General features: G+C 41.3%; 1 protein-coding gene across 11 annotated transcripts in view; it reads right to left on the bottom strand.

The window, feature by feature from the left end:
- The window catches only part of LOC125448871 (catenin delta-2-like), a 1,175,930-nt gene that overhangs the window by 221,448 nt on the left and 931,591 nt on the right, over positions 1-22,891 (bottom strand). For all 11 annotated transcript variants that reach the window (XM_059652900.1, XM_059652905.1, XM_059652902.1 and 8 more), the window contains one exon: positions 6,076-6,195. In XM_059652900.1, the coding sequence (XP_059508883.1) occupies positions 6,076-6,195 (120 nt within the window). The remainder of the gene's footprint in view (positions 1-6,075; positions 6,196-22,891) is intronic.

Consider the following 22,891-nt stretch of genomic DNA (forward strand, 5'->3'; position numbering starts at 1 on the left):
GATGCTGCCAAATCTGCTCAGAAGCAAATATATCTTCGGGTGCTTTAGTCACCAAGAGGAATGATATGAACACAGACTATGGGGGCACACTGAATGAGCAACTTCTGTGCACTCAGAAAAAAAAATTCAGAAATGGATGTTCAACATTCCGTTGAGATTACTCAATGCATTAAAAGAACGGCTCATGCCCTCTCAAAGGCTTGTTTCAATTTTTTCTGTCTCAAGTCATTGCTTAACTTCAGAGTCCTCAATCTTAGACAGAATGAACATGTCCCGAAATGTATATGCAAGGCAATGATAGGAAACTTGCGTCCTTTTGCACCCCATCCTTTGCAATCTAGACATTGGGACATTGACAGGATGCAGAGATGGGCTGAGAGGTGGCAGATGGAGTTCAACCTGGATAAATGCGAGGTGATGCATTTTGGAAGGTCGAATTTGAAAGCTGAGTACAGGATTAAGGATAGGATTCTTGGCAGCGTGGAGGAACAGAGGGATCTTGGTGTGCAGATACATAGATCCCTTAAAATGGCCACCCAAGTGGACAGGGTTGTTAAGAAAGCATATGGTGTTTTGGCTTTCATTAACAGGGGGATTGAGTTTAAGAGTCGTGAGATCTTGTTGCAGCTCTATAAAACTTTGGTTAGACCGCACTTGGAATACTGCGTCCAGTTCTGGGCGCCCTATTATAGGAAAGATGTGGATGCTTTGGAGAGGGTTCAGAGGAGGTTTACCAGGATGCTGCCTGGACTGGAGGGCTTATCTTATGAAGAGAGGTTGACTGAGCTCAGTCTCTTTTCATTGGAGAAAAGGAGGAGGAGAGGGGACCTAATTGAGGTATACAAGATAATGAGAGGCACAGATAGAGTTGATAGCCAGAGACTATTTCCCAGGGCAGAAATGGCTAGCACGAGGGGTCATAGTTTTAAGCTGTTTGGAGGAAAGTATAGAGGGGATGTCAGAGGCAGGTTCTTTACGCAGAGAGTTGTGGGAGCATGGAATGCGTTGCCAGCAGCAGTTGTGGAAGCAAGGTCATTGGGGTCATTTAAGAGACTGCTGGACATGTATATGGTCACAGAAATTTGAGGGTGCATACATGAGGATCAATGGTCGGCACAACATTGTGGGCTGAAGGGCCTGTTCTGTGCTGTACTGTTCTATGTTCTATGTTCTAGAGCAAGGTCACCCACTATTTCTTTGCTGATAGATGGGGTGAGGGCATTGGGAATGTGGGGTTTTTAAGATCCAATATTCAACTGAAACTTCATCTTCCTTTTCAGCTCGATGCAACATCCCATGGCATTATTCCAAAAGGAGCTGGCATTTCCATCCAGTTTCCTGACCAATACTTATCCTTCAAATTACATCACTAAAATAGATTCTCTTCTCAGCAACATATTTGCTGTTTCTGGAGCCTTGCTCTACACAAACTGACAACCGTGTTTCTCTACATTACAACAAGGGCTACACTTGATACTACAGTTGATAAAACAGCATAACTGCTTCAGTATATCCTGAGGCGATGCAATGAACAATGTAAATACTTGATGTTATAACTAAATATGTTTTTTTTTTAAATGCAGAAGTTTATGTTTGAGGTGATACTGAATAGAAGAATAACAAATCCATCTTGGCAATTTTTAGGTCACTTCCTTTCAGTCAAACATACTGAAAAATCCAAGTGCTTCACTATGGCAGTTCAAAGCTTCTCTAAATCAAACAGTTCTGAGGAAAGGTCACCGGACCCAAAATGTTAACTCTGTTTTCTCCTCCACAGATGCTGCCAGACCTGCTGAGCTTTTCCAGCAACTTTGGTTTTGTACCTGATTCACAGCAGCCGCAGTTCTTTTGGTTCTAAATTGAATATGTTCACATTCACACCTAGCATCTGAAAAAACCTTGACTAAGAAGCACATGATGGAAACAAATCCACAGCAGACTTTATTAAACAATTATTTGACATCACATAAATTCTTGGCAAAGATAATTGGCCACAGCCTATTATGTATTTGACGTTTATCTACAGTAACTCATTGTAGTTGTCCAAATAATCTTTGCAAATACATAATGATGGACTTGAGTGATTAGACTAATCTTGTACCACATGCTTTAGTTGCACTGTGTGGTTATATTTTGTAGTCTAAATTGGTGAATTTGCAATGTTCTTTCGTTTGAGTGAAGGCAGCATCTGCAAGCATGTCTCTTGACTATTTTACCATGAAAAGTAAAGAATTTTAAATAATTTCTTCTTATTAGCAGCAATGAAGAAAGAGGTTATACGTAACATATTATTTCCACTTCCAGGTGGGAGTGTATTGGACTGACATTTTCCTTCCTTTGTGAGTTGGCAGCAAGGGCAGAACTGAGACAAATACAAAACAGGAAGGATACAATTGGAACAGTTTCCAAAATTATGACAGGCCGCCTATCTACACACTTATAAGGACAGATATATCTCACTTTGCAGAAAGGCAGTCTATTTATAAAGGTGTCTTGCTGTATGGAACTGCACCCGCCTGGTTCCATTCTTAAATGTCTATTAGTATCCAGATACCTAAAACCATATGACACAGCAGCTGGACTAGGTTATTTGAATTCTTGAGCCTGCTCTGACATTCAACAATAACAGGGCTGATTTTCCTTCACTTACCTCCACCTTGCCCTACTATTCCCAAATCCCTAATTCTCTTAATACCCAAAATCTTACAAGCTAATTTGAATATATTCAATGTCCGGAAATCCACAGTTTCCTGGAATACAGAATTCCTAATTCCTAATCCTTTCAGTCATGAACATGTTTCCTTATCTCAGTGGTAAATGGCTGATCACTAATTCGGAGTTAGTGACTTCAAGTTCTGGAATAATCTTCTTCTCCATTCTTGGATGTGGGTTTTGTTCCAGGACTATGATTTATTGTTCAATCCTAATTGCCATGATGCCAGTTAGGAGTCAACCACATTGCTGTGGGTCACATGTAGGCCAGAACCAGTAAGGAAGTCAGGTACGTTCTGTAAAGGACATTAGTGAATCAGATAGGTTTTCTGACAATCATTACCGATTTCGTGGGCATTATTGGACTCTTATTTCGCGATTTTTATTCAAATTCCATCATCTGCCATGGCAAGATTTAAACCCAGGTCCCTGTAACATTACCTGGGTCTCTGTATTACTAGTCCAGTGGCAAAATGGCTAGGTCATAGGAACAGAGGAACTGGAATAAGCCATTCAGCCTTCAATCTTTTTCCATCATTCAATGATCTCATGGCTGATATATAGCTTAACTCTACACACCTGACTTTGGCCCAAATTCCCTAATGCCTACTATTATTAAAAAAATTATCTCTCCCCTAGAAATGTAAAAACAGATTGCAAGGGATTCTACTGATATCCAAAATGAAAGGGTAAGCAAAGTAAATAGAGGTGTTCTAGACATTGAGAAACTATAAAAACTCTTGCTCTGTGTTTTTGACATTTCTAGCTTGCTTTCTTTTAACAATTCATTCCACGTGGCTATATCCTTTGCAGCTACTTTGTGTCCTTCTCACTGCTGATGTTCCCACTGAACTTTGTATTGTCAGCAAACTTGGATGTGTGGAGTTTTTAAACAGCTGTTTGTATCAGACAAGCTGAATGGAGATGAGGACTATGTTGCAGGCAAAGTTATGAAGTTGGAAAGGATTCAAAAAGGTAAAGAAAATGTTTCACAGTTTCACAGGCTTTTTTCCTTTGAAGTTAAAATTGCAGCAGCCACTGCAACTCAGGGGAGGATCTAGCATTATGAACTTTGCATGTTTAGGTTGCAAAAGCTTTGGCTTTGCCTGTCCTTTCATAGACATAAGGACAATGGTTTCCACCTAGGCACCAGGAAGGATACAGCTAAAACAAGGTACTGCACACTCTGAAATTGAGGCCTTTGAATTGGGCCACTGAGGCAAGCACTGCCTCCATGAAAAGAGCATAATGCCAGGAAGGAATCCGGATCCAGAGGAGGGGGATGAGAGATACAAACGATAGGGACACGTAGAACACTGAACAGAAGATCTACAGGCAGAGGCAAAGAGACTTGATCATGACTGAAAAGCAGTATTGAAGGAGTGTGAAACCCAATGGACAGCTGGTCATGAATACCTGTGTCTTTACTGGACATGTGCAGCATCTCAGCTGAGTGCACATTGGTGCATCATGCTGATGGCAGATGCCTTCTCAACAAGAGATGACACTAAGATCACAACTGACAAGGCCCTGTGTATTTAAGAGGGCAATAGATCCAATGACTTGCGAAGTCTGGCAGTGCCATACAACGTTCTCCTATGTAATTCCTCCCCTCCCTTGCAGTGCCAGTACTCCAGCTCCCAGAGCCATGTGCCATCTCACGTCCCAGATCTGCAGTGGCAGGCTTTGGCTTAGGAAGACCAACAGCATTAATGATGTTTATTATAATTTGATCGCCTTTCCTGTCCTCAAGAGCTTAAAATGACAGAAAAATCTGCCTCCATAAGTGGTGATGTTTGATGGAAACTGTCACTGTTTCTCTTGAAACGCTGTTGCTAACTCTCGTGTGATGCTCTCACTTGCTCTTCTTGTGATTATATCATTTCTTCCTGTGATATTTTCATTTACTCATCTTCAACTCTGCTATCTCCTCAAGATCATGAGCTGCATTTCCAGGTGCTTGTAAACATACATTAATTAGAGGGAGAGTTTCCTATCCTTTCTTGTCCCACTTACAGTGATAGAAAATTGCCTAATATTAAAAGTTGGGCTGGATTGTCAAATGGTTCCGCCAACTCAGATGTCAGTCTCCCTTCTGACAGATATATTGAAGTAGCAGTATTTCTGTCATACTCGTGGGAAACCTGTACTCTGTATGATCACTTGAAATTAGTGCTGCATTCAATCTTATCCCATTCACATTTTCACTGCCAGTTAACAAGCTATTCAAGGATCAGCTGCCTTTGATATGGCTACTTAAAAGAAGTGTGTTGTTTTTATGACTAATTGAACGCTCTAGAGAACTTAAAATCTTGGAATGGTCTCATAATTGCTTCTGTTTTCAGTATGAAGTATGAATGAGTGACAGGCTCCCATGATCGGTAGAAATTTTTAAAAACCTGCCACATGGATTTGGAGGTTCTCCACAATTGATATTGTTTGAGTACCCGTGAAGGTAACATGAAGATAAATGTTGGCATGAAGAGACATGAGTTAGCATGGAGGAAACATGAGTCATGGGGAGTAAGAGGGAGGCATGATTGGACTGGAAGAAGCAAGGGAGTTGGTGGAGGACCTAACAGCTTTAATAGCATCTAAGATGAAGTCCCAAATTATTGAATCAGGCCTTTGGACCAGTTCACATTAGCTTTCAAGCACTTCAATGGCGACCTCTGATTGGATTCTAAAGTCAGCAGGGCTGTTTGCTGCTGCTGCCTCCCAGTTAGGGTGTAATAGGTCCCTTTAAACCTTTAAATGATATTTCTCAATGTGAGCTACTCAGCTTGATGGCTAAATTCTGACAAATGGTTTCCAAGAAACATTTTTCAATTGAACCCCAGGTATAAATTGCTCATTTGTAACCTTATTTGAGTGTGAATATGAACAAGGTACATTTGGATAGTTTCAGCCCATGGTTTGTGGAGAGATGTCCATCGGTTTTTTATCCCGAAAGGTGGTCTCCTGTATGAGAACCAATAGATTGGGATTTTTGAGCCTTCCTCCAATTTATTTATATTAACTACCAGTTGTTCGAGCAATCTCTGTGGTTAGAGCATAGAGTGAGTAAGATGTGCTGCATCTGTCACCTACAACAAGTGTCATTGAGTGAATATATACAATACAACTAGAGTTAGTTATAATGCTTTAACTCTTTGAAATTGTGAGCATGCCAAGGCTTTCAGTTGTAAGTTGCAGCTGTAAATGTTCACGCACAGACATGCAGTCAGCAATGAAAGCACTACAAGGTTGTGGTAAGGGCTTAACAAGGGTGAGCAGGAAACTTGCATCAGGTTATCTGGCGACACTTTGCAGAATACATATAGGGCCGTTAACCGGGTAAATGGAACTATTGGGTAGGCTTACCTTGGCAGCTTCCTTAAGGTGTGCCATCTTCTCCCACATCTGTTCCCAGCTGTATCGGGCGCTGCGCGCAAGGTTGAGCCTGACCGCCACTTCCTGCAGGGCATGCTGCTTTGCTGAACTCTGGAGTGGCAAACAGAGCAACCCTCCTCACACCCAAGTCATACAGCAGCACCTTCACGTCATCAGTTATCAAGCAGGGTGTTTGAGTACTGCACCATTAATAGCCCACCCTCTGTTTCCTGAATTCATGTTGATTTTGCCAGCCCCTAGGTATTGCTAGCTACAATTTGAATTTCCTCCAAAAAATGCCTTCAGGAAAGCTCAAATATATTTGAGATTAGTATTTTGAAGTTGCTTGCAATATTTGGTTCTTAATGCAACCACTTACATTTAAATGGCTGCATCTGTTTAAATGCTAACAACCCAGTAAAGTAATCGGGTTGAAAACTCATTTAGAAATCTGTCCCCTATATTAAAGTCCATGCATTACGTTCTTACTTACACATTTTCAGTTGTAATTATAATGCCCACATCTGTTACAAAATCTACCAATGCCACACTAATCCCAATTGGCATTATCACTTGCAATGCCAGTCAGTTTTAGGCGTGCCAGTGGGTGGAGTGGGTGGAAGATAAGTAGGGTACTATTGCAATGTTATTTTACATAATCAGATTAAATCGTAAACAAGGGTATACAAATCTATAATAGAAAAAGGTGACACAGGAATGCTGGAGGTGTAGCGTTTGTAACATGATCTAGGTTTTCTCCACTGAAGTGGTTTTCCTGAAAAACACTGGTGGCCCTTATAAACGCATGCACCAGTGCATCTTTGAACCGTCACTGCACTATCGTGGTACTGCAGTGAAGTGCCTAAAATTAATCTGGCTAGACACTTTTGAAGATTTCATATGTCAGTTTTCTCTAGCAAATTCTGAAAGAGGTTTTGTTAAAAGCAGCAAATGCATAAATTCTCCTTGACCAAGTTTCCAATGATAAAACAGTGCAGCTTATGGCTGATTTGTCCCCATGTACAATAGCTTGTATTGGAACTTCTTATGCAGAATGCACCCCTCCAGTAACTGCCTAGACTGTCTTTCCAATGCACATTACTTACCTTGATTTTCACCAGGACAATCAACCTCCTCATCATCACAAATATGCCTGATATGGTCAACAACCGAGACAAGCCACAATAGAGAATGGCAATTAGTATTTTCATGGAAGTAGCTCGTATTCTGTCTTTACAATTTTGAGGAGAAAACTGCCCCATAAAAATCAGCAGCAGCCTCTAGTACGGTATGATTATGCTGATCTTGGTGGGTGAAGTGTATCGATTAGAATTGGCAATGAGCCAGTCTGAACTTCGTGGATCCATCTGGATTCAGCCAGGATACACTGCTTGAATCTAGTCCCCGAACACCTTTGTCAGTGATCAAATGCTCTTTGGATTGACAAAAGGAGGCAGGACTGTGCATAAAAAATGTATAAACTCATGGAATTGTGAATGCCATGAGAACAGTGAAGACAACTGTCAAAAGTATCGAGAGGAACTGTCAAAGGCATATAATAAAGGAGCTGACAAGCTGTGAAGGAATTTAAAGTTACTGCCACTTAAATCTTTGGAAAAAATATGCTTGGAGTTAAAACAGATCATCACTTCGTGCTTCACTCTGTCTGTTGATATACGCCTGAGTGTTACCATTACTGGATTCAGTGCTATATGACTGGTTTCACAACCATCCATTATCACAGTAGAATGCTTGCCATTTCACAATTTGATTGACAGCTGTAAGTCGTGAAGGGCTGTAAACGGAATAAGCAGAATTTATGTATTTGATGGCTTTCTTCAATACAATGAAGTTGACATTTTAAATTTTTTTGACCTAATCTCTACGTTAGCCCTGAGATGAGCTCATGGTTGATATGGTTTGAACTGTCAAAGGTACAAAGTAAATAGGTGGTGGGTGGGTCTACAGGCTGGTATGAAATGACATAAAGTTGGCATAAGGGCTTTAAAGGTTTACCAGCAATGGGCACAGACCTTAAGTTAACGTGAAGACAATTAAGGATAATGGGGATTGATACAAAGACCTGAGTGAACATGGAGGGTATGAGGTGTTAAGGATAAGTGGAGTTGCGATTTGGCATAGCTGGAACATGAAGTGTGCATGTGGGGGGTGCACAGTTCCGGGCTGAAGATGGTTTATGATTTATTGCCGTTTTTTTTTAAAAATTCAATACATAACATAGGGGCAGGCCGTCCAACTACTTGAGACCCAGTCTCCACGGCTTTTGTCCTGGAGAACACCAGCCGAATACCAAGAGAACTGCATCAGCATAGAAGAACATGTCCAACATCTGGGCCACTTTTCTTAGGGTTGCATTTGAAGGGCTGGGAAATATTCTGACTCAGCCCTACTGATCTCGGAATGAAAGTCCAGGCTGGAGTCAACATTGCTGAGTCATTCTACTCATCTGGGGTAGTTGTTACTGACCTTTGCTGGGCTTTCCAACAGCTTTCCCATCTGAGCTGGTGAACTGACCACTTGGTGGCGAGGTGGAGAAGGCTGTCTCTATTGGCCGGGAGGTAGGCGGTGATGAGAATGGTTGTTTCTACATTAGCTGCTCAGCAGCATCAAGGAAATAATAAATCTTGTTGCCTCTGGCCATGGTAGAAGAAATGATTAGCTGCGATGTACGCAAGGATTAGCTTGGCATGGATCACAATCTGATGTTCCAAAGCATTATACATCTCCAAGGAACACTGGACACAGCTGTGCAAGAGGCAAGTGGTACTCAGTATTGCAGATAGAAATGGTAACTGAAAATATCACAGGCAATGCATTTATAGAGCCTCTTTAACATTGTAAAATGCCTAAAGATGCTTCCAAGGTAATTTCTAACTCAATATTCATCCATCCAGTGTCATCATCAGATCCATTGGTCATCTCCCTAATCTGTATTCAATCTTACCGTGGGAAGATAACTGCATTTAATTATGAATGACAGTGATGACATTCTAAAAATAAATCATCGGCTGCAAATGCTCTGGGACATCCAGAGGGTATAGAAGGTAACAAATTAAATAAAATGTGCCCCTTCTTATGATGATTGCTTACTGGATAATTTGTCTTAAAAATGTCATACAAAATGGTTGGGCTTCACTGAGTAGAACATTTCCACAAGACGGGCACTCGATGTAAACTGTAATGGAGTAAAATGTGCTTTGCAACAAATTGTCCCACAGTTCTCAATACACTGACTCTCCATCTCCTTGACACTGTGTCACACTAGAATCATAGAATCCTTACAGTGTGGAAGCAGGCCAATCAACCCGTCGAGTCCACACTAACTCTTCGAAGAGTATCCTACCCACACACATCCCCCCACACTATCACTGTAACCCTGCATTTCCTATGGCTAATCCACCTAACCTACACATCCCTGAAAACTATGGGCAATTTAGCATGGCCAATCCACCTAGCCTGTACATCTCTGCACTGTAAGAGGAAACCAGGGCATCTGGAGGGAACCCCCACAGACATGGGGTGAATGTGTAAAGTCCACACAGTCGCCCGAGGCTGGAATCGAACCTGGGTCCCTGGCACAGTGAGGGAGCAGTGCCAACCACTAAGCCACCATGTTGCCCCAGCAGAGCTATTGGCAGATATCTCCACACTAGATGGATAGGAAACTCAGAGGAAGACCCAAGTATTAAGAATGCCATTGGGTAGATGCCACAAGTAGAGGGTGGCGCTAGTCAGGAATGACAAGGCAAGTACAAGTAGTTGGAGAAAACAAAGAGAACAGTAAAGGCTGTAAGTACATTGCATATCCACAAATCTGAGAATAACCTTAAAAATAAACACAGCTTTGTTGAATACTCTTTTATTTAATCATTTGCCTGTAATTCTTTTAGTTCGATCTTCTCATATAACTGGTGACTAGACGAGAGAATTGTGTAACTCATGACAGCTGTTACAAGATTAAGACATCCCACAAACTGGATTTACATTGGAAGGTGAAGACTGATTCTGAGGAATTACATTGGAGAAAAACAGATTTGCATTTGTGCAGCATTGTGCATGACCTCAGGACTATGCCAAGATGCTTTACAGCCAATTTCACCTTTGAAGCGTAGTTACTGCTGTAATATAGTAAATGTAGCAGACAATTAGTGCACAGGAAGGTTTTGCAAACAGCAATATGTTTTGACCAAATGATCTGCATTTTGGATATGCTGGTTAAGGGATAAATTTTGACCTGGAATGGAGAGGAAATCGCTTTTCTCTGCAACTGTGTTGCGGGACTTTTTTACGCCCACCTGGGAGAAGGGAAAATGACTGTTTTACATCTTATTCAAAGAATGACAACTCCATGGCACTCAGGGTTGAGTTGGGATACAAGCTGGTAAAGACTTTCTTCTATTCTGAGGCATGATCTAAAAGACCAGTTGAAATATATATTGCGGCATGTAACAACTGAAAAAGGTGTAAGGGAAAAATAACAGCCAAAATTTTTCCCTATACACCTGCATTCCCCATTCTTTCAATTCCTCCCACCTCCCAGTCACGAACCATTTCAACTCCTCCACCACCATCCCGCCCCCCGCCACTCCTCGGACGACAAGTCCATCCTGGGCCTCCTGCACAATGACACCAACCGAAAAATGCAGGAACAGCATCTCATATTTCATTGGGAACCCTGCAGCCCAAGGGTATCAATGGATTGTGGATATGACGAAGGATGCTGTAGGTTGCAGAGAGACATAGATAAGATGCAGAGCTGGGCTGAGAGGTGGCAAATGGAGTTTAATGCAGACGAGTGTGAGGTGATGCACTTTGGTAGGAGTAACCAGAAGGCAAAGTACTGGGCTAATGGTAAGATTCTTAGTAGTGTAGATGAGTAGAGAGATCTCGGTGTCCATGTACACAGATCCTTGAAAGTTGCCACCCAGGTGGACAGGGCTGTTAAGAAGGCACACAGTGTTTTAGCTTTTATTAATAGAGGAATCGAGTTCCGGAACCAAGAGGTTATGCTGCAGCTGTACAAAACTCTGGTGCGGCCGCGCTTGGAGTATTGTGTACAGTCCTGGTTACCGCATTACAAGAAGGATGTGGAAGCTTTGGAAAGGGTGCAGAGGAGATTTACTAGGATGTTGCCTGGTATGGAGGGAAGGTCTTACGAGGAAAGGCTGAGGAACTTGAGGCTGTTTTCGATAGAGAGAAGGTTGAGAGGTGACTTAATTGAAACATATAAAATAATCAAAGGGTTAGATAGGGTGGATAGGGAGAGCCTTTTTCCTAGGATGGTGACGGTGAGCATGAGGGGGCGTAGCTTTAAATTGAGGGGTGAAAGATGTAGGACAGATGTCAGAGGTAGTTTCTTTACTCAGAGTAGTAAGGGAATGGAACGCTTTGCCTGCAACGGTTGTAGATTCGCCAACTTTAGGTACATTTAAGTCGTCATTGGATAAGCATATGGACGTACATGGAAATAGTGAAGGTTAGATAGGCTTCAGGTCGGTATGACAGGTCGGCACTATATCGAGGGCCGAAGGGCATGTACTGTGCTGTAATGTGGACTTCACAAGCTTCAAAATCTCCCCTCCCCTGGCCGCATCCCAAAGCCAGCCCAGCTAGTCCCTGCCTCCGTAACCATTCCTCCCACTCAAGCCCCACCCCCATCTCATACCCACTAACCTCATTCCGCCTCCTTGACCGGTCCGTCCTCCCTGGACTGACCTACCCCTCCCTAACTCCCCACCTACATTCACCTTCACTGGCTCTAAACCCGCCTCTTTGACCTGACTGTCTTCTCTCACCCTATCTTCTCCTTTATCCATCTTCTTTCCACCTCTGCCTCTCTCTCTATTTATTTCAGAATCCTCTTCCCCTCCCCCATTTCTGAAGAAGAGTTTCGACCCAAAATGTCAGCTTTCCTGCTCCTCTGATGCTGCTTGGCCTGCTGTGTTCATCCAGCTTCGCACCGTGTTATCCCAGATTCTCCAGCATTGGCAGTTCCTACTATCACCCAGTGTGGGATTTTAAACCATGATCTTGAGGTTTAGATTGCCATTATCTATGAGCTGGTTATATAGGTTATATAGTTAGGTTATATAGGATCTTAAAAAACAAAATTTTTCAAATCTGTTCACTGATTTTTCAATAAATATTGGCCTGCTATAGAGATGTGCAACACAGAAACAGACCCATCAGTCAAACTTGTCTACGCCGACCAGATATCCTAGAAAAATCTACTTCCACTTATGAGCATTCGCCCATATCCCTCTAAACCCTTCCTATTCATATACCCAACCAGATGCCTTTTAAATGTTATAACTGTACCAGCCTCCACCACTTCCTCAGGCAGCTCACTCCGTACATGGACATCTTTCTCCTCTCACCTTAAAGCTATGCCTTTTAATTTTGGACTCCCCCACACTGTAGAAAAGACCTTGTCTGTTTACGCTATTCATACCCTTCTTGATTTTATAAGCCTCTATAAGGTCACTCGTCAGCTTTTGACACTCCAGGGAAAATGGCCTCAGCCTTATTCAGCACTTCTTGAAATATAGCTCAAAATCTCCACCCCTGGCAACATCCTTGAAAATCTTTTCTGATTAGGTGGCATGGTGGCTCAGTGGTTGGCACTGCAGCCTCACAGCGCCAGGGAACCGGGTTTGATTCCAGCCTTGGGCGACTGTCTGTGTGGAGTTTGCACATTCTCCCCATGTCTGTGTGGGTTTCCTCTGGGTGCACTGGTTTCCTCCCACAATCCAAAGATGTGCAGGCTAGGTGGACTGGCCATGCTAAATTGCCCATAGTGTTCAGAGGTGTGTGGGTTATAGGGGGATGGGTCTGGGTGGGATGCTGCATGGGACGGTGTGGACTTGTTGGGCCGAAGGGCCTGTTTCCACACTGTAGGGAATCTATTGAAAACTCTTTCAAGTTTCACAACATTCTTGGCTATCGGAATTGCATGCATATTCCAAAAATGACTTCACCAGTGTCCTGTAAAGCCATAACATGGCCTTCTGACTCCTATACTCAATGCACTGTCCAGTAAAGGCAAACATACCAAATGCCTTCTTCACTATCCTATCTACCTGTGACTCCACTTTCAAGGAACAATGAACCTGCATTCCAAGGTTTTTTTGTTCAGCAACACTCCCCAGGACCTTACTATTAAGTGTATGCCCTGATTTGCTTTTCCAAAATGCAGCACCTCACATTTATCTAAGTTAAACACCATCTGCCACTCCTCTGCCCATTGGTCCATCTGACCAAGATCCTGTTGTACTCTGAGGTAACCTTCTGCATTGTCCATTACAACTTCAATTTTGTTGTCATCTGCAAACTTAATTACTATACTTCCTATGTTCACATTCATATAAATGACAAAAATGAGTGGACCCAGCAGCAATCCTTGTGACACATGTTGGTCACAGGCCTCCAGTCTGAAAAGCAACCCTCCACCACCACCTTCTGCCTTATACCTTTGAGCCAGTTCTGTATCCAAATGGCTAGTTCTCTCTGTATTCCATGTGATCTAACCTCGTTAACCAGTCTACCATGAGGAACCTTGTCGAATGCCTTACTGAAGTCCATATAGGTCACATCCATTGCTGTGCCCTCATCAATCCTCTTTGATATTTCTTCAAAAAACTAAATCAAGTCAGTGAGAGAGATAGTAGGAGCTGCAGATGTTGGAGAATCTGAGATAACAAGGTGTAGAGGTGGATGAACACAGCAGGCCAAGCAGCACAGAGGAGCAGGAAAGCCGAAGCCTCAGGCTATAGGTTAAAATATCGTTTCAATTGCTGCTGTAATGTTGACATAGACTTAGCTCATTGATGGCGTTTATAAATTATACTTTATTCATACATATCACAAGAATAAGTAATTGGGCAATAAATAGCAGGTCATAATAAGGATTAGGAATCAGCGCAGTCTTTGTGGGCCAGAGGACCTGTTCCTGTGCTGTATTGTATTGTATAATAATGTTATTATGAGTTAGCTATCTGACAGTTCATTAACAACCAAGTGTGCACACTAATATGACATCTCAGTCTTACAGATACAGTCTGGATGATATACTTAGATCACTATTGCACTACATAAATAGTTGACGGGCTGGCTAACAGACTGTACAGTAGGCTGATTACTAACTGAATGCACAGAAAGTAAGATGACGACTTTCAATGCTAGACTGTCACATGCTGTGATGTCATCTGGATGCTTTAAAGGCATTTTTGAGATCTGTGCAATAACATAACACCTTAGAGTTTGGTGCTAGCTTAACTAGATAGCAGGGTGTTCAATTTGGGAACTGTAGTGGTCTCTATCTTCCTCTTCTACAATATTACTTTTGTCCTCCACTGTTCATGCTATCCGACAGAACTGTACTTGTTTGCCATCCTCCAAGCTGTGACATTGTTTCAATGTGTTGATGTGTCAGAGGTGAATTTTTTACAATCTTTATCAATCAAATGATTGACCTCACAAATTCTCTCGGTTACACTATATGTGTCATTGAATTGGGCCTTCGGTGGGTTGTTCTGTAAAAGTAGTACACTAACAGACAGTCCTTGGCTGAAATGTTTGAGTTCTGGCCTGACTGTTTGCCCATCTATTTGCTATTTGTGAAGTTTTACGGTGTTTTGGACCATATAACTGGCCTTGTGAGTTGCTCCCAGGCTTTTACAAATTTACAGAATTTTCCCTTCGCTCTAAGCAATTTTTTATGATTAGTTTCAGTTGAACTTTTATCTCTTGGCAATAAACTAATTTGACAGGACTAAAACCGTTGGGCTCGTTGTGTGAATCCCAGGTAATAAAATTTGTCCCAGTCATGAGGGTAACTCATGATGGTATGTCTTCATCATTGTCAAGGGTTTGATGTTACTGCTCTAAAATCATGTTTGACTGTAGGCACTCGTCTGAGAAATTTAGGAATATTATACTCACACTACTCATAACCTTCTGGGAAATTTTACACATGCAACTGATTCAATTGGATCATAGCTGGTAATCCATTTTGGGCGAAGAACAGGGTTAGCTTCGCTATTGCTAACAGCATAAACCAGACAGTCACATTATTACAGTGAAGATTTAGTGTTGGCCCACCTCCATTTTTGGCAGGAGTCTACACAGTTTACCCCCAACACCGTCCTAAATCGTTGAGCAAGAACTGGCTTGGATATGACGGCACTGGTTTTATTATAGGCTGGGGCTTTCCCACAATCAGTCATGTGTGGCACCATTCAGAAAAGTGCACTACATCCTTGTGGGAGTGTGGCCAGTAAAGTGCTTGCTTGGCTCTTCCAGTTGCCTACGTGCCAAGTTTGTTGAATGGCAGTCACCTGTCTGTACTGTTCATCTGGTTTCGGACAATGAAGGTCTTTTTGGATATTGGTCAGATCACTACAAAGGAAGGGGAAATAGCTGGAGTCTTTCTTCTGATCACACTGTTTCCTTGATTGCATTTGATCCATTTTGTAAATGCATTTTCCCACGTACAAAATTATTTCTGAGGCATATCTTGACCCTGTTCAAGGCCAAACTTTGGAGAATCCCCACATTTACCAGCCTAAACATGAAGCTACAAGCCAGGTACAATGGATACAAAAGTATGGGTTTTATGCTCTGCACCAGTACAGTTCACGACAACCTCAGGCTGTAATGAACTCTGTTAGAAAGTAACACCTTTAGCCAGCAAAAGGACTGGATGGTCCCTGTATCTTGATGACAATGGGTTTACTGCTTCAACACAGAGGTAGGGAGTTGCTTATCGTTTTGATAAAGAATCCTACGTAACGCTCAGGGATTTTGTTTACTTCCCCACATTGCTATTTTAGCTTGGCCTCAGAGCTGTAGTGACGGTTGTAGACTTGTTTGTTGTACTCAGTCAGGGTCATTTGCTTGCATGACTCACCAATAAATCCTATGGATTTAAGCATTGATTTCCAGTGATCAACACAAAACTGTCCCATCTTGCTACAATGGACCTTGCAAAGTAGGCTGTGTGATTTTGATACACTTTTAATAGAATTACTTTTTAGTTTTGGACTTTTCGGTTAGTGACCAATCAAGCCATTTATGCGTCTGAACAGTTTAACAAATCTCTCATTTATTTTTATGGCCATGGTGAATTTTTTCTAAAACAGTTTGTCAGAGCTATCCTCCAGAACAAATGTTTTATTTGGTCTTTGTTACAGGTGTTTATGAACAGGCAAGGTAAATAATTGTGAATCAGGATCTATTAGAAATTTCTGTACTTGTTTATTTTAGGGTTTGGGGAAACACTTGTAGTTTGGTGAGAGACCTTTCAGTTCTGGTTTGAGCTTTTGGCAGTTCTGCAGAAATCCTTGGATGAAGAGGGATGTATGAAGTGGTGTTCCTGAGAAAGCCAAAAGACAGTTTGATTTGTTAGCATGAGATATCTTTAGGATAAGGGTTTAGTGATAGTCTGAGAGTTTAGATAAAAGTCTGAGATTATGTGAAGCTGAGAACATTTAATTTTAGGTGCGTAAAAGTTCCGGCAAAAGGCTACCAGATTTTCCTGACTGGGAGCTGAAGTCACAGTTAAATCGAACAGATTGAGAATCAGAGAAAGGGATTCTGTGGTGTCAGTACTTTACAAGGGGTACTTTCCGGTACCGTACAAGGCAAGTTGTTGGGATAGGTAAAGGAGTGATTTAGGATTAATGAGATTATACTTTTAGAGTGGGTTTAAAAATCTTTAAATTTGTGTTACATGTAAACTGAGGGACTCAGTTAGCTTGGAGCAATTTTGCAATGCAAGGTGATGCCAACAGTGCGGGTTCTAATCCCAAGTGGCTGAGGTCACCATGAAGATCCTCCCTTCTTGACCTCATCTCTTACCTGAGGCATGGCAATCATCAGTTAAATTCACTGCCAGCCATCTCTCTCTAATGATAGAGCAGCCCTAAGGTCCTCTGGGACTATGACAACTACTTTGACGTAAACAGATTGGAATTTTCTATTTTATTCTCATTTTTTGGCTTGATATATGTTTGATTTATTGTTAAAACAAAATCTGCAACAGCACATTCTCAAGTTTCAGTGATAGATTATTTTGTTAAATCAAAATGTGACAAAATAGTATCTGCCAAGCCAGATTTCAGCATTTCTCTTCTTCCGTCAGGAGAACTTTTGTTCCCAGTTGTTCCTTCTCACTCACTCGCCATTTGTCTTCATTTCACCCTCCCACCTTCTATCCGTCTTCAGTTTGTGGAAGTGATGGGAAAAGGGTTTCCCTTGGGGTGAGGGCTTGGAACATCAGCCACCCTAGCTGCTTGTCTGTCTGTTGGGACCATTTAGCCATCTGTGTGGTTTCATATTGATGTAGGGAGCATTCTTTTTTCAAGGAGAATGATGCCCCTGAGGTTCTTGTACATGGTGTTTGTTTTAAGTGGCTAAATCTATTGTTCAAAGTACAGTTGTCTTGTCATCTCAAATTTTAGGTAAATCCTGCTGGTCTGGCAGACGCCCAGTGGACTTCTCCTTGATGGACCCTTCATTGTCCACAGTGCGGTTCACCAAGAGCGCTGGCCATCACCTGAACAACACTTCCACCAGGCCTAACCTCCATGGACTGCTTGTTTGGCCCCAGTTTACCCAGATTAGGTCACCATCTTTGAACTGATTACTGTTGGCAAAATTCTAACCCAGTGCCCCACTGCTTTCCAAAGCAAAATGGGTGACTGCCTTTGGTCGCAGCAACGGGGTTTAACCCTGAATGGAAAAGTATACCTCCATCATGCATTACTATAGACATTAGCCGGGCTGCCTCATCTTTGGGTGCTTCAGTGTTCCTAATCTATGATCGTCACCTTGTATCAGAAACTCACTGTTTCATGATCAAACAAACAAGAAACGCCAAGCCAGGAGGAGACAGTAAAATCCAACAGGTCAGCCCAGAATTTGCAGAATGAGTGATACAGGGTGCAGGTAGTTGAAATTTTATATTGTTACGGTCATATTTTTCTGTTGTGCAATATTTTTCCTCTCCTTTAATGTTATTTATTGATTTGGGTACATTGAAGAAAAGGCACTGTATTACTGAGATAACAAGGTGTACAGCTGGATGAACACAGCAGGCCAAGCAGCATCAGAGGAGCAGGAAGGCTGACATTTCGGGCCTGTTCTAGGCCCGAAACGTCAGCCTTCCTGCTCCTCTGATGCTGCTTGGCCTGCTGTGTTCATCCAGCTGTACACCTTGTTATCGCTTACTTCTTGTTACCTCTGTTTGAAATAGGTGTGAAGCTACAAAAGTACAGTAATTGTAGCTTGAGCTTGGTTTAATCTGCTTGCAGCTCTTTTGAAGGTGAACTTAAATTGGGAATATTTCGTGGTTTTCAAAAAGCTGCTCTGATTGCTGGATAGATGAAATACAATCTATTTTAGAAAATAAGAAAGCACTCTGATTTAATCAAGTTTGCTTAAGAGGGTTTCAAATTTTTATCAACTATTTATGTAAGCAATTCTAATCAGATCTTAATTTGTCAGTGCTGGAGTGCTGCATTTAGTGAAATGGAAGAAAAGTGCAGCAGTGTTTCATCAGGATCTTTTATTCTAATCAATGTACCCATCGTGTAGGGCTCAACCCTATTGAATTATATTACCTATACATGCTGGAAACATATCTATAGTCAGATAGGGAGGCAGACTGCATGATACAAAGGATAATCCTCTATTCCAAAATCAAGGAATCAGAACTATAATGTTAAGCCTTATACCTGTCCTAGGATACGCTGCAGTATATTCTCCTTCCTGAAATGAAACAAAATCATCTCTAACCGCTCATGGAAAATCGAAGTTCTCAGCCACACTTGCTGGTATACGGACTTAAGTATATTCAAGGTTGATGTAGCCAAATTTATTATAATTAAGGGAATCAAGGTTTATCAGATCACCCATGATGTCACTGAAGACTGAATGGGCCAAATTGCCTACCTCTGCTCTTGTATCATATGGTTTTATGGTGCTTCCAACAAGCTTCAGTCAATGGTCACCTTAGGCCACAGCAATTATAACCTGATTCAGTTTTATATACAGGATATTGTGCTGTCCAAGGGTCAATATCCAGGTGTTCATTTAAAACAAAAGCCAACTAAAAGGTATGAGGCAAAAGCTATAATTGAATAAACGGAGGATATATTTTATACCTCAGTTGAGGACAAACAAAAAATCTCCAAGTAACTGAAAGGATCCATGGTGAGGTAAGTGAACCAGCAAGCTACATAGAATTTATAGTAATGGCAGAATGAAGCTTACATCTGGGAAAATGAACTAATGGGCAATGAAATGCTATTGAATGAACCTGTGGAGTTGATGGACATACAGCATCTGTGCAAATGGTTGATTCCACCGAAAGGCCCTGGAATCATTATGCACTAAACAAGCTACATTTGGTGCTGTAGTGTACAGATGGTCCAAGGACACAGTTCAATGCTATTTTATTGCAAGTACTATTAGACTCTGTTCCGTTGCTTGTATCCAAAATTATCCCAATGCTCTTCTCATTCTTGCCTCTTGAGCCTTCTTGATTACCTTTGCCTTCGCACTAATGGCAGTGCCTCTGGTCTCCTGGCTTTATTCGTTACATCTCTTTGAAGAATTTTTAAAATGTATGTACCTCTTACATATTCTAATAGTTCCTTGTGCTACCCTGTGATCAGTCTAATAATGGTTCTGTGATGCAGCCTGGGTTATTTTATATTAAATGTCCTTAATAAATATGGTTGTTACGATGGAAATACTATGTAGAGCAGCGTTAATTTTTTTTAAAAATTCTAACTTTTTTTGTACTTTCTTCCTCTCTTTTCCATATAGATTAAATTATCCGCCATCCGCCTGCCCAAACATGCCTGCAACAGAGAAGGTAGGATACACTAACTACAGGACCTTGCTGGCCATAAAAATACATCACAGACCTCTCTGAGCTTGATGACCCTCTGATTTCCAGCTCAACCCCCATCATCCAGATGAGGAATTGAGTGGACGGTAACTTAAACCTGTACCTCTCTCAGTTTTCCAACGTAGGCTCAGAGCTACAATAGATCATGCCAGCAGAAGAACACCTTCAGTATCTAAGGATGTTACGAGTATTGTAAAACCAATTAGGTACATTTGAAGTAAAGTCATTGGCATAATTTCAGGACATAAAGCAACCAATTACTACCTAGCAAAATCTCAGAAACTGTTTTGGGTTGACGCAGGTGATGGAACAGTGTAAAAGTGTCACAGCAAAGTGGAAATCTACCTTGTTCTTTGAGAAAAAAGTGTTATTATATCTTGAAAGGGAAGGTGATGGTGTAGTGGTAAGTCACTGGACCAGTAGTTCAGTAGTTAATGTCTGCAGAGCAGACACGATGGGCTGAATGGCCTAAATATGCTTTGACATATTACGGTCCTTATATTGTAACTGAGGAAGCAGATGGAACCTTAGTTTAATGTCATATCCAAAAGACAATACCTTCAATAGGTTAGTACATCCTGAGTAGTACAGTGAGTTGTGAACCTGTGCTATCTGCTCAAGCTTCATAAACTCAGCATCAAGAGCATTGAGAGTTAGCCTTCTCCAAAAGCTGAGCATAGCCTCATCATAATCGGTAATAAATTATGTCAGCTCACATTCAATCCAATATAACACCAGAGTCTTAATAAATAAACTGCTAAGATTGGGTTATGGCTTTCTACCCAGCTGAGGAACTGGCTATACTTAGTATTGCAGCTTGCAGATGGTCCAACTTCAAGAAATGACCTGGGAAAGTATTTGAATAGTGGTTTTTGGTATGATGTTTGCTGATTGGTATTCTTTGTATTCTTCATAATTTAATTTGGTGTCAGCTCAATGATAGCACTCTCACTTCTGAGTCAGAGTTCATGGATTTGGGTTTACTCCAATACTAAGCAAGCAGTACACTATTGGAGATGAGGGAACGGCAACACTGATAATTTCCAGGGGAAGATGCATTGCAAAGTCAACAAAGGAAATGTGGCAAGATAGAAGCAGAATGAAAAGATGAAGATGAGACAATATAAACCGAACGGCCCTCTTTTAAAGGACAAGCAGGAAAAAAGAGATCTAGAGGTCTAAAGGGTTCACGAATGCAATCTTTGAAAGTGGCAAGTCGTCAATAAGTTTGATAAAAAGAAAACATATGGGATCTCTGAAGTATGCATGACAAACATAAAGACAGCCCAGTAAATCCAGTAAATGAATCACTGATGAGCTCCAGTTGGATTATTATGCCCAGTTCTGGGCACTATGCCAGGAATGAGGAACTTAGTTGCATGGTGAAATTTGAGTAATTAGGGTTCGCCTGAGAATGAAAAAGGCAAGGGAATATTTAATAAAGATTTTCAAAATTATGAGGGATTATGTTGGAGTAGGTAAGGAACAATTAATTCCACTGGTGGTAGGGTCAGTGATAAACAGACACAGATTTAGAACAACTAACAAAAAAAGTGAAGAGAAGGAGAATTATTTAAGCAGTGATTTGCTTTTTATGATCTGGATATGCTACCTGAATGGTTAATCATAGCAGATTCAAAGGTCCAACTCTGAAAAGAAAATGAGCTACATATTTGAAAAATGACAGTTAGCAAAGCTACAAGGAAAGAGCAATGGGGTGTGGCTAATTGGATAACTCTTCTAAAAAGCCAGCACAGGTCCTTTCGACAGATTAGCCCCTTTCTGAGCTTTAATATTCTATGATGATATGAAGACAGCAAGAACAGGAAAAAATAATAACTGCTGCTTGGCCAACTCTATATGACAAATGAATCTTGGGGTTTGTAACAGGTTTTTGTTCCTAACATGGCACAGGACAGTAAGTGTACAGTTTGTAATTGGATTTGTCACAGCCAATAGGAGCAAATTCCTGTAGATGCTGGAATCTGTCCTGACAACAACAAATGCTTGAGGTCACGGTGGGGCAGACAGCATCCATGGAGAGATGGCATGCTGATGTTTTGAGTCTAGATGACTTTTCATCATAACATCCTGACTCCTATACTCAAAGGTCTGAGCAATGAAGGCATGCGTGCTAAACACCTTCTTAACCACCTTGTCTATATGTGGTGCAAACCTCAAATAATTATGTACCTGAACCTCCAGATCTCTCTGTTCTACAACACTATCCAAGACTCTACTTTTAATTGTACAAGTCTTGTCTTTGTTTGTTTTACTCATTTATCCGAATGAAATTCCATTTGCCACTCTTCACCCCATTGACCCAATTGACAAAGATCTCTTTATAATCTTAGATAACCTTCTTCACCGTCCATTATACCACCGACCTTGGTGTTATCTGCAAACTTACTAACCATGCTCTCTATATTCTCATTTAAACCATTTATTTAAAAGCCAAACAAAAGTGAACACTGCTTGTCACAGGCCTCGGACTTAACTGCTAAAATCTTATCAGTGAGCTATGTATAACCTGGAGAAAGGAGAAAAACCTAAAAATGTTAATTCTATGTCTCTCCCTCAAAAATGCTGCCCGGCTAGCTGACTGCTTCCAGCATTTCCTGTTTTTATTTCATATCTTACTCCAGACCATGCCTTTGTGGCAAAGGCAAGATTCCACTCTACTTGTTAAGCACAAATTGGTGGCCACATTTCTTATATTACATGGCACTTTACTTCAAACGTATTTTAACAATTTTGAAGTGCTCCAGGATATCCTGAGATTGTGAAATCTGCTCTTTTAATGTAGGTTCTTCTTTTTTCTTCAAAGGGGCAGCTTATGTCAGATCTATCTGATTCCAGAAGATCAATACA

The sequence above is a fragment of the Stegostoma tigrinum genome, chromosome 2, assembly GCF_030684315.1.
Source record: "Stegostoma tigrinum isolate sSteTig4 chromosome 2, sSteTig4.hap1, whole genome shotgun sequence".
Lineage (NCBI taxonomy): Eukaryota > Metazoa > Chordata > Chondrichthyes > Orectolobiformes > Stegostomatidae > Stegostoma > Stegostoma tigrinum.